General features: G+C 54.3%; 3 protein-coding genes across 3 annotated transcripts; all 3 read right to left on the bottom strand.

The window, feature by feature from the left end:
• Nucleotides 1-965: 965 nt before the first annotated feature.
• CCM_05561 (uncharacterized protein) lies at nucleotides 966-2,144 on the bottom strand (the record flags this gene model as incomplete). The annotated part of the gene is made up of 1 exon (XM_006670705.1): nucleotides 966-2,144. The coding sequence occupies one exon, from the start codon at nucleotides 2,142-2,144 to the stop codon at nucleotides 966-968; it is 1,179 nt and encodes a 392-aa protein (XP_006670768.1).
• Nucleotides 2,145-6,955: 4,811 nt separating this feature from the next.
• Nucleotides 6,956-8,320, bottom strand: CCM_05560 (STF2-like protein; the record flags this gene model as incomplete). The annotated part of the gene is made up of 4 exons (XM_006670704.1): nucleotides 6,956-7,187; nucleotides 7,307-7,463; nucleotides 7,934-8,187; nucleotides 8,253-8,320. The coding sequence occupies 4 exons, from the start codon at nucleotides 8,318-8,320 to the stop codon at nucleotides 6,956-6,958; spliced, it is 711 nt and encodes a 236-aa protein (XP_006670767.1).
• A 2,057-nt stretch (nucleotides 8,321-10,377) lies between these two features.
• Nucleotides 10,378-14,836, bottom strand: CCM_05559 (transcription elongation factor SPT6, putative; the record flags this gene model as incomplete). The annotated part of the gene is made up of 4 exons (XM_006670703.1): nucleotides 10,378-10,631; nucleotides 10,761-14,379; nucleotides 14,430-14,609; nucleotides 14,663-14,836. The coding sequence occupies 4 exons, from the start codon at nucleotides 14,834-14,836 to the stop codon at nucleotides 10,378-10,380; spliced, it is 4,227 nt and encodes a 1,408-aa protein (XP_006670766.1).
• Nucleotides 14,837-16,742: the final 1,906 nt, after the last annotated feature.

Below are 16,742 nucleotides of genomic sequence, written 5' to 3'. Positions count from 1 at the left end.
CTGGCATCCCGCGCCGCGATGCAGTGGTAGACGGCGCCGTCGGCGGCGCGGCGCACGGGGCCGTGGATGCGCGCCTCGTCGATGCGCGTGGCCGCCGTGACGCAGACGGCGCTGGCCGGCACGTGGCACGTGGCGGCGGCGGTATACATGCGGTAAAAGTGCTCCTCTTCGCGGTCCAGGTCGGACGCGGGCGGTGTCCGCCGCAGCCGCAGCACCGGCGCGCCGTCTTGGTCGTTGTCGTCCGGATGCAGCTCGCACGGTCGCGGCGCGTGGCAGAGATGCAGCTGCACGGAGCAGTCCTGCGGCGGCGGCCGGGGCGCACGGCAGAGCGCGAGCAGCTCCGGCTTGGCGAGGCGATGGAGCGCCTCCTGGATCTGGCTCTGGCCGCGCGAGAAGTGCCACGTCCCGGTGTTGGCCTGCAGCACGAGCTGCACCAGCGCGTTGCAGGTCTTCGCGAAGCAAGGGGCTACTGCTGCCGCCGTCGTCTTTCGCACGGGGAAGACGGACAGGCAAAAGGGCCGGGTGTTTAGCGCGAATGTAATGTCAACGCGGTTCCCGATGATTTCCGCTTGGAGGATCTGCAACTGTTGCGCCATGGCGGATGGCGCTCGCAAAGGTGTTGGATCAGGTTCGGTTGGATGATTTGCGATACAACCGTGAGTAGTATTTGGGCATGGCTTCTGTTTTATATCTAGCATGTTTAACACACTGCTACAGCTAGTATAGGGACTCGCAACTCATGCCCTTTCGAAGAGGTGACGCAGCGGCACACTGCGGACCGCCGTACGTTGTGCAAAGACCAACTGCAGCTTACCGAGCTGTACAAGACCAAGAGCCCAAATCTGTGTGCCCTCAGCATCTTTCATCTTGTACGGCGGCATATGATGCGAGCTCTGGTCACCAACAACACTCAAAACGACGCCAACGCGCAAACTTCCGACAAACTTCCATTGCTACCTACTCTACTACATCCCCCCCAACCCATACTCGCCACGGAGCAGTTCGGCCGCGATCCGATCATTCAGAATCTTGCCCTCGCCGCAGTCAGCGAAGCCGTCCATGAGCCAGGGGCGGGAAAAGGCGTCGACGACGACGGCGTCGAGCAGCGCGTGGCCCCTGTGGTCAGCGGCGAAGCTCCCGCCCCAGCCGATGCCCATGTCGGCGAGCCAATCGACGGTGCGGCAGATGCGGAGCACCCATTCCCGGACCACGCCGGGCGGCGCGGCGGCCGTGCACGCCCGCAGCGGCACCAGCTTCGGCAGCTCGTCCAGCAGCATGCCCACCGGCAGGCGACCGCCGCCGGCGCCGGCGCCGAACTCGTGAACGAGGCTGGCCCGCAGCGTCGGCACGCACACGGCCTGCCGCGCCTCGGCCGTCAGACCGCGGCACGCCTGCGCGACCAGCTCCAGCTGCTGGATCTGGTAGGCCATGGCGCGGTGGCTCCCGTCGGCGGCGGCGCGCGCGCCGAGCTCGCGCAGGCACACAAACGTGTACGTGTGCGCGCCGCCGCCGCCGCCCGCGTACGGCTGGTGGAGACCCGGCACGTCGGCCGTGATGGTGCCGCTGACGCGGTTGCGGCCGCACCGCACCGGCGCGACCTTGAGGTGCGCCGTGGAGAGCGCCGGCAGCGCGCGCGGGAGCAGCAGCGCCTGCAGGTCCTTGGCCGACGGCGCGTGCTCGGGCCACGCCTCGTCGCGGACGGCGCAGGCCTGGCCGCCGCCGCGCCGGTGATCCTCGGTCAGCAGAAACGGCTGCCGGCCCATGCTCAGGAACCACTCGAGCGGGTAGCTGCCGAGCCAGTCCATCGGCGGCGCCGGCAGCGGCGTCGCGTCCAGCATCACGTCGCGCAGCAGCTCCTCCATCTGGCTCGCCACGGGGATGTACGGCCCGGCCATGTAGAACCGGCTCTTGCACGCGAGCACCTGCGCCAGCGCGTACAGCCGCTCGCGGAGCGCCTCGTACCCGCTGCTGCTGCTGCTGCTAGGATGCGCTTGCGGAGGAGCGGCGGTCGCGGAAATCGTGATTTGCGCGGGCTTGCCGCAAAAGTCGAAAAAGATGACGGCCGCGAGGGGGTCACACTGGGCGGAAAAGACTCGCACCGGCACCTGCACCTGCAGCGGAATGTCATCGTAGCTCACGTCCATGGTGCGTGGAGGGAAAGTGGGAGCGAAGATATATACGGGGAAGTATACGACTGTGGTTATCCGGTGAGAGGGCTATTTAAACCAAAATGTGTACGACATCAAGGCAATATTATTCAGAGACGCCTCGTAGGACCATTTTCTTTGGCAGTACCGGATGACTTCTTTGGTACAACGAATATATCGCGAAATTGCACTGAATCATGCTCTGATCCAATGTTTACGGGTCTATTCCTTACACAGTTTCAGGTATTATACGTGCAACGCTCCATTTGAAAATCACACGGTGCTACGCAGTGAATAGGTATTGGGCAGGGCCTACCATCACTACTAAGCGCCCAGAGGCTCAACTCGTATCACTTCAACGGTCACACGCAAAGTCTAGAAAGGAAATGTATCGCAATGCCTCCACCCGGAAGAGTTTGAGGATGCGCACAAAAAATACCTTGGGGTCATGCGACGTGGCGACTGGGCAGCAGACCAGTGAGATTTCTGAGATTTTGACTGAGATTTTCGAAACGTCTAGAAATGAAAGAGGAAGTTTAAAGTATCTAGAACAAAATTTTCTGAAACTTCTAAAATAGATGTGCTAAGCTTCAAAAGGAACAATAAACATTATAAAAAGGGTAGAATGGAACAGAAACACTTAGCTACCTGTCGAAATGGAATTTCTGCCAACCTTCTCATTGTATGTGCTATTTTTCGAGCTTACCGAACAAAGAATATAAAAGAGCAACTTTTCAAAAGCTATCAATGGACACCACATGTGCACATCGAGTTTGCGATTGGCAGTCCTTCACCCCCCGACTCTGGCATATGGCTGATATTGGTGCTTCCCAAGACTGCACCTCCATCTCACCTGACAAAATGTCACCTCGCTCACTAATCGTCATCCAAACCTCCAACTTGAGACAATCATCATTATTTCGACTTTTGGCTCAACTACAATGTTCTCGCCTCAAATTTGACGTCAACTTCCAATCAGAGTCATCCATCCAAACCTTCAGAGCAGACCTCCAACTTCAACAGAGCTCCCTTTATATACTGACTACTACTAGATCTAAGCTTGGAACCCTGGTGTCAAGCCAACGCAGCCAGCGTAGATGTGTACCAAAGAGGCCGTGTACGTTTTGCAAAAGCAAGTCGACGAAGAAAGTCTCAAACACGGGAGAAGCTCAGAATCGCAGGCAAAAGGAGATGAACCGCTCAATACAAGGTAAAAAGGGCGGCGACCCCCTAGACTTTCCAAGATGGATTTGAACATTGGAAGACTTGATCGCTTCCTTGCTTGCCTACTTTCACTACTATACTCAACTATACTCACAACTATGCTCAAAGCTATACTCCCTTCTATTCTCTTACGACCTCCAGTCCAACCTCGACCAAAACTCGTATCTTCTTGTTTAAAGGGACCACCCAGTGTCCTCCACCAATTCCAAACCTTCTCATCTTAAGCCTACCGCTGCAACCACGCGCTCGCCGCGCAGCAGGCGCGCGAGGAGGCCGCCAAGTGGGAGGACTAGTAGGACGTGGTATGGAACGAGCGCTGCGCCTGCCACGTCGCCGAATGCACCTGCTACAGGGGTATCGGCTACCGGCGTCTTCATGCACGGGCTACACGACGCTCGGCACAAAGTACCACCAGTCAGGAAGTGATGGTGTTTGCGCCAGCATGACTATCACTTGATAAACTCCATCTTTTCTGGTACTCGTCGATATCAGAATTTGGTACTCTGGACACGTGGTGTTTGCAGGAGCAAAACTGGTAGTGCTCCCAGCCGTCAACGTTTATAGAGTGGCCACATGTGCTCTCATTAGTCATATTTCATAAAATAATTATCTTTCATTCATGCTCTATTATACTCACTGACCTTGATACTTGAATTGTACAAAGTATCAGCGCTTCCGAGTTCGATGTCGTTAATTTGCTCTATATTTATTAACACTTCAATCTACCACCATCTCTCAGGAATTGCTCCTGGTGATTTTTCTCATTTTGTGTTTTCACACAGAATAGCGACAAGAAGAAACTGTAGCAAGGTTGTAACACTACTTCTATCTGATTCTGCTGCACATGACCCAATGCCATGGCTAGTTATTCAGCCTCACGTACCAACAACAGAGCAAAGCCAAGCAATAATGACGGGTAGCAACATGAGCATCTCATCTTCGGCATGGCAGCCATTAGGCACCAACGCATCACTTTCCAAGACATATACTTCAGGGTTCCGCTGACTGGCCGTCGCACAACACGCATCGCCTCACTTCCGCGGCCACTCTACGCTTCTCCATCCGCAGCCCGCCTCATATTCCAACCACCTATATCAACCACACATATGCCCATATTCTTACCGTCGACTTTCTTTCCACAAACAACTCCCACCGACACATCTTCTCCGCCACACATCATCGGCCGCCTTCCCCCCTAGCACACCCAACTCCTCGCCACCTCCCTACCCCTCCCACGCAGGTTCCTCAATGTCTACACCGACCGGTGGTCCCCCGCCATGGCCATCATCTCCCGCACAGCCGCCATGTCGCTCTGCATCGCTTCCTGGCCGCTTGTGGCCGGCCCAAAGTTGCGCAGGAGCCATGGTCTGCGGTGTCCGTCGATGTCGACGCTCTCCACAAGGCGGTGGCCGCGGCCGCCTTCGGGCACGCCCACGGCGCCGCCCCAGGCCATGCCGTATTCGTGCATCAGTGTCAGCGTGTCGCGGATGCGCGTCGCCCAGCGCCGCTGGCGGTCCCGCGGCGGGCGCAGATCGAGCCGCCGCAGCGCGGCCCAGCAGCGCGGCCTGTAGACGAGCTCGAGCAGCGCGCCGCCGACCACGTACGTTGCCGATTGGCCCGGTCGCGCCGCCACCGCCTCGTGGTACACGTACCCCATCAGCCGCGGCACGTACAGGTCGGCGCGGCGCGCCCGGGGCAGGCTTGTGAGGAGTGCCGTCGCGGCCGCCAGCCCGCTCAGGGTTGGTGTCAGTTCGGCGGCGCGCAGACCTGGGACGCTGACGTCCCGCGAGGCCAGACATGTGTACTCGAGGTCTTCGTGAGGGAGTACCACAGTCCCTTGGACAGTGGTGAGACTGACGGCAGTGACGGCAATGTCCACCTCGTCCGACGTCCAGGTCGGCAGGTCCCTGTTGAGGACGATTTGGTGTCGGGGCCTGCCGCCCGCCGCGGGCTCCGCCGGGCTGGCAATTTCCGCGAGGTAAGGAGTGTGCTCGGCCGACTGCGCGAGCTCAAAGGCGCACACGCCCTTATAGACGCACGAATCCAGACCCACGCGGCCGCTGCGGTCGTGGGTCGGCTCGCGGCCGCGATCCGCGAACGTGCGGAGCAACGGGGCAAGATGGTGCCGCAGCTCCCGCCGAATCTGCCGGACGGCCTCCCGGTTCCGTCGGACTTGCGAATGCGCCTCAAAGCGCTGTACGGCATCGATCAGCTTGCGACGCAGCCGCCGATACGGGCCGCGCGGGGGCACCTCGAAACGCGGCTCGACATCAATGGTAATGCCCTGTCCAAAGTAGTCGACATGTACGACTGTATGGAACACATTGAGAATGGTGATGCCGTCCCGGTCAAAGTCAGTTGCGGTCGTCATGGTGAGTCGGTGTCTTGATCGGAGGCTGGTGAATTTGGGTTTGGCTTCGGAATGGAAGCTTCTGGTCGCAATGTTGGCTGTGTCCAGATAGGCTGCGTATTGGCAGAGATAATGGCCATTCTGCCCGATGAGACGAAACGAACGGCGTTATATAGCAGAAAAGAGCAGCTCCAGGTACGTGATTCAGACCTCCAGGACACTGACGGCGTAGGTGACGATATGCAGAGGAGGAGGGTCAAGCATAATCATGGTGACTCTCAACTGGATGATGCTGTCGCCCAGCATGACGATGGGGTAGTGCGTCGCGCGCAGATGGGATTGACAAGTGCACAGGAAAGCTTGGTGGGTGGCACGGCAGCGTGGGACAGCGGTTGGATGGTAGAGTGACAGTAGGAAATTTAATGCTGTTTTTCCATGCTTGTAAGTTGTGCGGCAATCCAGTACATGTAATGCTGTAATCTCGTAGGTCAGGGCTACCTTGTATCGAATGACTGCCGTGACTGAAGCAAGAGCTGCTGCCATGTTGGCGGTGACGGAGGAGGTGGGCGGGGACAAACGGAGATGTGGTTGGGCAGCGGTACAAAATGGAAATCAATAGAACAAGACAGAATGAGAAGAAAAAGAGGAAGAAGAACAAGAAAAATACTACATTAAAAAGGAAGAAGATTTGATCTGTTGAAAGACCCATGAAATTCAGCCTACTATATCACGGATTAGCGTGTACCTATTTTGTGACGCTGGGGAGGCACCAAGGCTGTGTGTCATGATGGGTTCCATACCTGGGAATCTACCTAGGTACCTACCTACCTACCTAGGTAGATAGGTAGGTAATCATCATGGTATACTGCCGAGATGGCTCAGTACTTACTGGATGGGCATCACACCTACAAGTCAGTCGCCGTTTTTGTATTCGACTCGCTCTCTTTAATTGATTTCCGGTCGTGCCGAAAGGAGCTGATTCTTTCCATGACAATGCTTGACGGGATATTCATCGGCACCGTCTACAAAACAAGACAACTCTACGATTGAACCATGCTTGTAAGCAATAATCAATTTCATGCCCAGAGGGCTCCTTCGTAAAAAGTGATGATACAGTAATACATTTCTTGGCGCCACGGTGAACCAGCCTAATGGCGCGCAATTTCAAATAGCAATCCGGCACATGGGCCAGACAAGAAGCTCCAGCAAACAGGAGATGTCCTGTGGCCGTCGTCTACGACGAGCGGCCGCTCTCCGAGGAATCCGTCTTGGAGAGATCATCTCCATTCTCCTCCTCTTCGACGAGGGGACCGTGGACAGACTCCTCAAAGACAGGCTCACTGTCAATCACCTCGAACTTGGTGCGAAACTCTTTTCCGTGGTGGGAGATGGTGCTACTGTTGGAGCGGCGACGGGTATTGGTAAAAGTAAAGTCCTCGTCGGCAATGTCTTCATGAAGGGTGCCCCTGGTGGTGTGTTAGTGGTCATCTGAAGACTGAAATATGCCGACAAGCCGTTTGCATGCAACTGGATGGGTTGATGCAGCCATGGCCGATGACGTATATGAAGATGGGGATATGCATACCAGTTGCCCTTGCCAGCACCGTCCTTCTTGATCTTTTTGGGATCGACGTCGGCGTAGCCACTCTTGGCAAAGTAACGGGGAAGATGCTCAACGGGGAGAGCAGTGCCTTCGGCGATGCCCTTGTGATCACGGTCGTTGGCCTTGTGGGAGCGAGTCACTGGGAATTGTTAGTCCTCATGTTGGAGACTAGGTCATGGTGGGGGTAGTGACTTACTGATGGCGGTTGGTTTCAGAGGGATGTATCCGTGTAAATGCGATGGATCAAGGACAAGGGATAGCCAAACGTAAGGAATCGGCGGGGTAGAGATGGAGGAAATGTGTCAAGGAGATGAAGAGTGCGTTTGCAAGGACTAGAATTGGATAGTCAATGCGAGGTAGGGAGCTCAACAAAACACGGCAGTGATGCGAACTGAGGCGGCGATGTGTAGAGATGAGGATGGAGAAAAAGGGTCCAGTGGTCGGATAAGAGTCAATGTACAAGGCGCAGATGAAAGTGTTGATGCGATGATGAATTGAGATGAGATGGAGTGTGGATGGAAAAGATGAAGATGTCAAGACGGATGATGAAGATGAAGAGAGGAGGGGTCGAGATGGAAAGGAGGACTAATTATACTAAAGTGAGTGCACCGCAGAGGAGGAGACACAGCCTTGGTGAGTGCCAGAAGTGCCAGAGAAGGTGCCAGAGTGGTGCGGTCCAGGCTTGGTCCTGGTTGGAGTCAGAGCTGTCGTCACGCGAGCTTTGGTCTCCAAGACGAAGCGGGGGTTGGGAGAGGTAGAGAGCTAGCGGGGACCGGTATGAAGATGGGGCGATGCCAGTTCTCGCGGTACCTTGGAACCGTACATTGCTACATTGCTCCAAGGACAAGGGACCCCTTGGTAGGCTGGAAGCACACCGTGGGGTCCGCCCGGGAAAGAAAAAAGGTACCTGTCCCTGCGGTGACGATACCGTGCCTCCTCCAAGTCGCATCGCGTGACCTGACGCAACAAGCACCTGTCCACCCAAACGGAGTACATCCCAGCGACCGGGGGGGACCCAAAAAAGAGGGGAGGGGTGTTTTGCTCATTTGCCGCCAGCAGCGAATTCTTCTTCGTTTTCTTTTCATTCCTGTCATTATTCTCCAAATCATGCAATTCGTACTCTCTCCCCCCTCCTACTTGCAACTCTATCAATTGACCCCTAAAACGAACCCTTTCCCTCCCCCAACAACGACAAATCAGGTCCACTGCCAGGCTGCTTCCGGCGTGCCGCGCTATATTGCGGGGGTGGGCACCCGCCAAAACAAGAAAAGCGGGCATGTCGCACCGTGTGTTCTTGGTGTAGTCACTGTGGGATGCTTGCTGGCTTTCTTTGATGAAATGGCGGCGACGGGATTTTAAAACCTCGCTAATTTTCAATAAATTCACGACAAAGGAGATCAGGCACACCAGATGGAACTAGTCCCAACAACTCGCCCCAGCAACAGAATGGCTTGGACAACCTCGCCACGCAGTTCCGTTTGGCCCATCATCCCAACTAGGTACTGGTACACCGTCGTCGGCCCAGTGGAGCACAAACGACTTGCAAACGCGCCATCACATCACCGACTCCGGAGCTTCCCTTGGCGCTTGTCATTTCGTCATTGCCCACGCCCGCTTGCAACAACGCAATTCCATCAATTCGTAGTCACTACTCCAGGTAGGTAGTTATTTCGCCATGTTCGTTCATTCACCTCTCATTCACCTCTTCTTCCCCGTCTCCACAGATAGGGCCCGCTACAATAGCTTTCCCTCGTCGTGGCACCAACCCTCCTGCGTCTGACGTGTGTTTGTTGGCACCGCCGATGTCGCCATCTCCAGCAAACAGCTTTCGAGAAACATCCAACGCAATTATAGTACCAATTGATCCAGTACCTATGCCATTGATTTCTTTAGCGCCGTTGGATCAAACGCCTCGGTTCATCACAGCATGCAGCAACATCATGCTGTCATACGCCAGACTGGCTACTTACTGTATTTGTCCAGCACAGTACGCACAGTACATACTCCGTACCCGTAGAACAGTACAACAGACGCCGGCAGCACTCTAAATCAGCTCATCCACCTCACGAATACCAATTCTCCGAGCTCCGTGCCCAATTCCACTCTCCTCCTCTCGATTCCCACTTTATCGCCCATCACCGCTGACGTTGTGCTTCGCCGCAAAAGACACCGTCGCCTGCTCTGCCTGGCCCCTCTGCGAGTCATCGCCCGCCTCCGACTCGTCTCCTCCCAACAATCTGCCCATCTCTTCTCGGAGAATATGCAACAAGGCACATGACCAGACACACTTTAGTCTCGCTCAGATTCTCTTTTTCTCTCCCTCCGATTGCGCAACAATCTCAACAAGAGGAACGCGCGCTAACGACACCATGCCCACATGATCGCGAGACCCGCCTGCAAGGAGCCGCCAGTCGCGACTCCCGATCAGCCCTGCCCAAGACGATCCACTTCCGACCCTGGATTTCTGCAGACGATGATACATACATACATGACTACTACCGACTACTACCTAGGTACCTAGATACCTAAATTTCGGGTGCTGAGCTGTTTAATTGGGCCTTTGCAACCTGTTCATGCATGTCGGCGACTGCGGTGTTACGACTCCAGCTAGATTCCTCTTCCCCCATCTCCGTTGCCTTTGCGCTCAACGACGGCTCTCCGAGTCTCCGAGATCATGGCTAGTTACCTGGGTAGTTACACCATTTCTTACAAGCAAGGACCTTGGCTTCAAATCGCGCATCAATCACTTTCACACACAACTTTCAGACCGACACTTGATCCAGTGAATTTAGTAGCCCATTGCCCAACGCCAGTCCATCCAATCCTGTATCGACACTCAATTACATTTGTTCTCTTTTCTTTTCTCAGTGTCTCTTCCCCCACCTCTTGCTCCTGCGCCCTGTCTCTGGCTGTGACAGCTGCCGCTTCGAATAATACCCATAACGGCAATCAATAGAAATTGTGTGTAATATAGCAGTAAAATGCAACGCCCAATCTTCCTCCCCTTCGCTCCTTATCAATCTTTGTTCATACAGACTGTACTCGACCAACTTTTATCTCGCCCCCATTCTAGAAAACTCATTCTGGTACCGTAGCTTAAACCCATTACACAGGGCACGCATGTCGGGGTACTGGTATCCCTTGAGTTCGAATCCTTGTGGAATCACTCGGATCGGGATGCCAATCACGATAGCCGTCCGGCTGGCCTTGAAGCATAGCCAAAAGTACCCAGGGTGCTTCGTGTCGATGCAGAAAGCATAAGCCGACCGGTTGGGGTTTGCGTCAATGTATGTAGTGAGCCATTTTTCTGTTCCTTGTTAGCCCACCTGGTCTCCTCCACCGCCAAATGGGTAGCCAGCGACGGGGAATAGAAAAAAAAAGAAAAAGAAAAGAAAAAAAAAAGAAAAAAAAAGGAAAAAAGAAAAAAAAAACTTACCAGTTTCGCTGCGGGAGCGATTCTGATACTTGTCATGACGCATCATTTCATCCACCTTGCGAGCCATGGCCTTGACGTGGTCCACGATCAACTCGTCCAAGTCGCTGTACGTATATCGCCCTCCAATCCGCAGTAGCTTGCCCACCGAAAACTCATTTTCCTTTTGCATCTCCAATACATCAATATGCTGGTACACGTTGTCCGCAACCTTCCATGTAATGGCCAGGTGGTCGTTTCCTTTGGAGGATGGTCGGATGATAACTTCGCCAGGTGCTTGCGATCCCAGAAATTCCTCTGCCTGCAGCCCATTGAACGGCTTGAAGTTGGGGTGTTTGACAACGCGCTGTGTCCGTCCAGTAGTCTTGTCCTTCACTTTGAGCTCTTCCTTATCTGCTGCTTCTTGAGCATAGTCCCACCCGTCGCGGCCGTAATTGGTTGGCCGCTTGTAAGGAATTCGGAGCGAGTCCTCGCGCATCGAAAGCTTCACAGAGAACGCCTTGTAGTCCATTTCCAGAATCTTGGCCCGCGCTGTTTGGCCCACGCTGAGCACATCCTTGACCGAGGGCAGACTCGTCACTTCGTGGGCCTCCGCACGACCCTCAATGCCACAGTCGAGCTTGGCAATGGCAAAGTCATCCCTGGCCACGCGAATATTGACAGGTACAATCATGCCCTCACAAAGTGTTTGCTTGGTCTCACCGGTGAAAATGGTAAAAATTTCTGTTTGCGTCAGTGGCGCAAAGCTTCTTCGCAGCTCTTCGTACTCCGCCTGAAGTTCAGCACTGATGGCCTCCAGAGTGGCACGCTTTCGCTGGTTAAAGTTGCGCAGCAGCTGATCCGCATACTCGTCCAAAACCAGCTCATTGACTCTCTCCTGTTCGCCCTGCTTGAACAGCTTGCGTACAATGGCACCTGGGCCATTCTCGTCAATCTCAGCCTTGACGTCTTCCTCGTCAAGTTCCAGCGCATCTGCAGCCATCTTTCGACCAAGCTCGTAGTCTTCAGGATGAACACGAGTATTGTCCAGAGGATCCGAGGCGGGGTTTGTCGCGTCATAGTCAATGTACAAGAAACTGGCGCAGTTGTTCCACACGCGGGGACCAACCACAGGGAGCTTCCGGCTCTCAGGGTCGCCCACTAGTTCCTCTCTTGTGTTCACTGAGCCACCGTTGGCATTGATGGCCTTCATCACACTTGTTGCCTTGCGGGGGCCAAGACCAGCGATAAAGGGAAGCAGGTTCGCAGTGTACGTGTCGACCATGGCGTCGTTGATGTTCACACCGACCATATTGACCGTGTCCACCATTGCTGATTCCAGGTATTTGGCGAGCTTGTCCTGCGGTAGCAATTTCTGGCAAGGGTGAAAAGAAAGCGAGATCACATCCTTGCCCAGTGCGGCATATTCCTTCATCGGGTTCTGCATGTAACGCGCCAGAGCAACGCAGTATCTGGTGACAGGATTGAGCGAAGGATGCTCAGCGACGGCGCGAGGGCTGTCTTTGTATAATCTGGCCACCTCATCGTCCACAACCATGACCTCGAGCTGCTCAGTTCGGTAATCATTCGTCTCGGGGTCCTCGAATTCCGGACCCATGAGCGCCTTTTCGCTCACAAGGCTCTCTATGTCACGAACAAGCTTGTGAGTGTCGCAGGACCAACCGCAGACGGCAATAACATCAGGCCGGCGACGGTTGACCAACTCGACGAAGGCTTCACGCTGGCTCTCATCGCGGCCCAGGTTGCCAAATTTGCCCTGCTCCAACACGCGACCATCTTCAGGAACCCACGCCCAGCATATGGGGTCACGCGCAGGGTCCCCCATGCCGTTGGAGAGAGCGAGTACGCGCGGAGTCGTTCCCAGGATCATACCCTTCGGCTTGTATGGCGCCTGGTCCAGCTTCCTGTAGTAGTCTTGACGAATCATCTTGAGCACTTCGTCCTGGCAAAAGGTACGAATGACTTCCTTGATGTTCTTGGCAATGCCCTTTTCAAGCTTGGGATAGGCCAAATCCAAGACCTTCTTGCGCTCCTCTCGCCACTGCTCGGCGCGGTCACTAAAATTTTCTGACTCAAACTCCTGGTAGAGTTGTTTACGGAAGTCGAAGCGAGAAGGCATGACGAGCCTGATCTCGATGAGACCCTCCTCCTCGGCTTTCATCATCTTGAGAAAAGTGTCCGGCTGGTGGACAAGGTCGGCGATTGTTTGGTTTTGAAGATATTTGATCTCGTAGTATGGGTGTGTATCGTCAATTTTGCGGAGACCCTTCTCTGTGCGACGACAGCTAATCTCGGCAAGCTGGTAGTATGAGCCGCGGAAGTACTTTTTCATGCGAGGGCTGGCAGCCAGTTCCTCTGCGTACATTTGTCTCGCGGCATTGATGACCTGATCTCCTGTATTGAAGTTGTCGTCAATGAGGGTGTCTGCAAGATCCATAGGATATTGTGAGTCATCATCAGGCGTCACCTTTTTGCCCTGACGGAGAGCATTCTTCGCCAGCTGGTCGGCGGAGATGCCGTAGGCTTTGACAAAGTAGTAGGCCTTGCCATTACGCACGCGATCCAAAACATTACTCTTGGAGCCAGGTTTCTTGACTTGGGCATTGTTGCTGGCCATGACAGCCAGATCCTTGAGCTTGGGCCCGTACTGGAACTGGAGATAGTCTTGTAAGTCTTGCAGCTCCTCCATGGTAGTTGCCTCGGGAATCATGTCCTCGACCATCGGGTCGTCAACCTCGAGTGTACGAAGGTTCTCAAACGTCTTTTCGAGTGCATTCTTCTTTTCGATGAATGATCGGAACTTGATGTCGAGCTCGAGGATTCGCCAAAGATCGTCCTGGTTCAGCAGCTTGTCGGACTGAATCGAGTAGTCGGGGCCATCCGGATCGTCATGAGTTGACTTGCGAATCTTCTTGGAGTGGAGCAAATAGTCCTTGCGATGCTGGAAAACGAACGGAACTTCCACCTCGTCAACGACAAAGAATTCCAGAACCTTGCCAACGGCTTTGCCAAAAGGCGCCTGCAGTTCCTGGGAGAGGCCTTTTTTGGGCCACAGTTGATTGCTGATCCACTTGGCCTCGTCGCGAAATTGCTCAGCTGTGAGCTGCAAGTTCTTAAACTGCTTGCGCTCGAGCTGGAAACGTTCGGGCTCGTCGGTAAAGCGGATGAGGTTGTCTTCGTCGGTAAGAAGCTTTTCTTTGAGCTGCGAAGGCTCAAAAACGTCCTTGAGTTCAATGCCCTGTTCGTCTCGTTCGCGCTCCTCCTCCTCGTCCTCCATCTGCAGAGCCCAGTCGTAATCTTCGCCATTGCCAAATATGGCTTCCATGTCATCCAGGGCTTCTTTATCGAGACCAGTCGTGTCAACGATACCAGACACGCCGCGGTCCTTGGAGCGGGCGACCTCGACATCCTCTTGAGCTCGCTCTCGCTCGTCATCGTCCTCGGGGTAGTCGTCCTCGATAAAATCATCGAACTCATCGGCTTGGGCGCGAAAGTTGGGTCTGTATCCTCGTTGTTCGCCGGCTTCATCTTCTTCATCGTTGAAGATGTCCTCTAGGCCAGCCGGCCTGTTCTGCTCGCCGCCATCACCGCGGTGACCGCGCTTTAAACGCTTGAATTTGGACTGCGCTGTGTCAGCGGCACTGGGTGATCAGGAGGGGTCAATTTTCGTACCTGTGATTGTGATTTTGGCTGTTCGCCAAACTGTTCTCCTACGAGGTCGTAATCATCTTCGTCCAGTTGTTCTTCTTTTTCGCGATCGCGATGCTCGCGCTTTCTCTTGATGGGCCGATCCTCATCATCATCGCCACCGTCGTCATCGTCTTCATCTTCGACAATGAAGCCTTCGCGAATCTGGAGGAAGCTTTGTCAGTAGGTATAGCAGCACAGAACTGGTGCGCACGCACCTTGCGCGCTTCCTCCTCGTCATCGTCGTCCTCCTCTTCCTCGGAGGAATCGTCGAAGTCTCCCGGTCGATTGCTTTTGCGTTGGCCGCCGGTTCCCTCGTCAAAGGACTCGTCATCTTCCTCGTCATCGATCTCTGCCTCGGCAGAGATCAGATCGCGCATACTGCTGCTCATCTTGAAAGCCGATGTTTGCTACTTGAGAATGCTCCTGGTCTGGCGCGATTCGGGAGATGCGCGATTCGAGGAGGATGCGCGACTCAGGGAGGAATATCGCAGATGCAGGCCAGTGGGAGTGATGAATTATTCGACGAAGCTCCTCGTATGTTCCCTGCAAATCTCGATTTGCTGCGCGACCTCCTCCGTGCAACTTACAATTTTTTTTGGAGAGTGGTGGCTAGAGCTACTGGTGCCCGTGTCGCGCCTGCACGCAAGGGTGATGGTTGGCTAGGTGGAAATATCATGTTCCGGGTGCTTACGTAAGGTAGCTGCCAAACCAGACGAGTTGGTGGGATTTTGCATCGAACAAGAGATAAATTTAATTAGCGAGTCTATCGAGGCAGATAAAGGGCACCTGGGTATGACTTGGAATATTCCAAAAGGGGGGTAAGAAAAAAGACAATCGCTGTTTTCAAGAGCGTTGCCTGTCATGCTTCAAGAGAAAGATGCAGCACTTTTGTACGAAGGCTTTGACCCCGGCTAGCAATGCCATGTCCATTGTCCATTAGCATCACTTTGGGAAGTTGGCGCATAATTTGGATCGCTCAATGGTTGAAACATCTATCCCGGAAACGAAAAAAAAATTGTTTGTCATGGTGCACCTGTCCGAGGCTGGTACTACTGATCTTCGGACGAGCGCATCATGTAGGCCAGTGATGATGGCGCTTTGGCCTACATACCTAGATACGGAGATGCCGACGACAAAGGCTGGCTCCGCGATCCGGTTTGCTGGCATTTGTAGTCACGCGAAAGAATGAAGTCATACAAGGGCAATTAATATAGTAACCATTTTACTATCATAAATAACATTGTCAGGCACATGACAATGCTATGCGCCAGAGTCTGTAACACCAGAGTGGTGCAACGAGAGAGAGCCAGTAAAATGCCAGCGCGCCATGTGTTAGCATGGGTCAAGACTCAGGCCAGCACCACTTGGAAGCAACAGAGGAGGTTGGATGGCTGGATGCCCCTGGACAGTTCAGACTTGAGACTTGAGAAGGGTGTTGCGAATCTGGTGTGCCGCTCGAGCCCCGTAGCGTCCCCCGCTCTTGGGCCTGGCTTGGGTGTTTTGGGCGGTTAATAGTTGAAAGGTACTAACTGGCAAGTGTCGATGTACCTGCCTGACAGTTGAAGTCTTGGGTGTCTCTTTGCGAGTCGGTTAGGGCCGTTTAGGCTCTTCTTCCTGCAGCCACCTGCAGTAAGACTCAAGTAATTTCGAGTCATTGACCACACAATCGCGATACATGGCTGCTTGAAATTTATTGTGTGCTCAAACACTGCTTTATTGCGACTATCCCGGTGTCCATCAACCCGCCACCTGCCTAGGTGGTACCTACATAGAGGTAGGTAGGTACCTACCTAAATATCTGAATACCTACAGCTTAGTACCTCCTACCTACACCACACCTACTACCGAAATTGCTAAGGCATTCAATACTTTCCTCACCCCCACCACTCTCAACAGTGGCGGCCATACATCAACCACGCCGTCGAGCCCAACGTCAAATCATTTCCCACGCTCTCAAGATTCACCGAAATTGCCCGCAGCCTATTTCATGCCTGAGATTCGGTACTGTCATTGAATCTACCGACGCAACCTTTCGCCCGCGCCTTGCTTGTCTCTGCCCGTGCTCCCCTGTCACACTCCAAGCGCCTGCGACTTCCTCTACCCCACAGCTCAACCCGAGCCTCTCTCAACCGGCTACACCTATCCACCTCGACATTCCCCCCCTCGATACCTACGTCGTGTCCCACGTTTGCCAGGGTTTTGTCCTCAACACGGCCGCCGTCTGACTCGAGCTGGGAGATGAGCCTCGGACCCGTCTGAGCATTTGTTCTCTCCAACAACATACTCGATTTCGCA

This window comes from Cordyceps militaris (assembly GCF_000225605.1).
Source record: "Cordyceps militaris CM01 unplaced genomic scaffold CCM_S00004, whole genome shotgun sequence".
In the NCBI taxonomy this organism is placed as follows: domain Eukaryota; kingdom Fungi; phylum Ascomycota; class Sordariomycetes; order Hypocreales; family Cordycipitaceae; genus Cordyceps; species Cordyceps militaris.
This window is presented reverse-complemented; position numbering and strand designations above follow the sequence as displayed.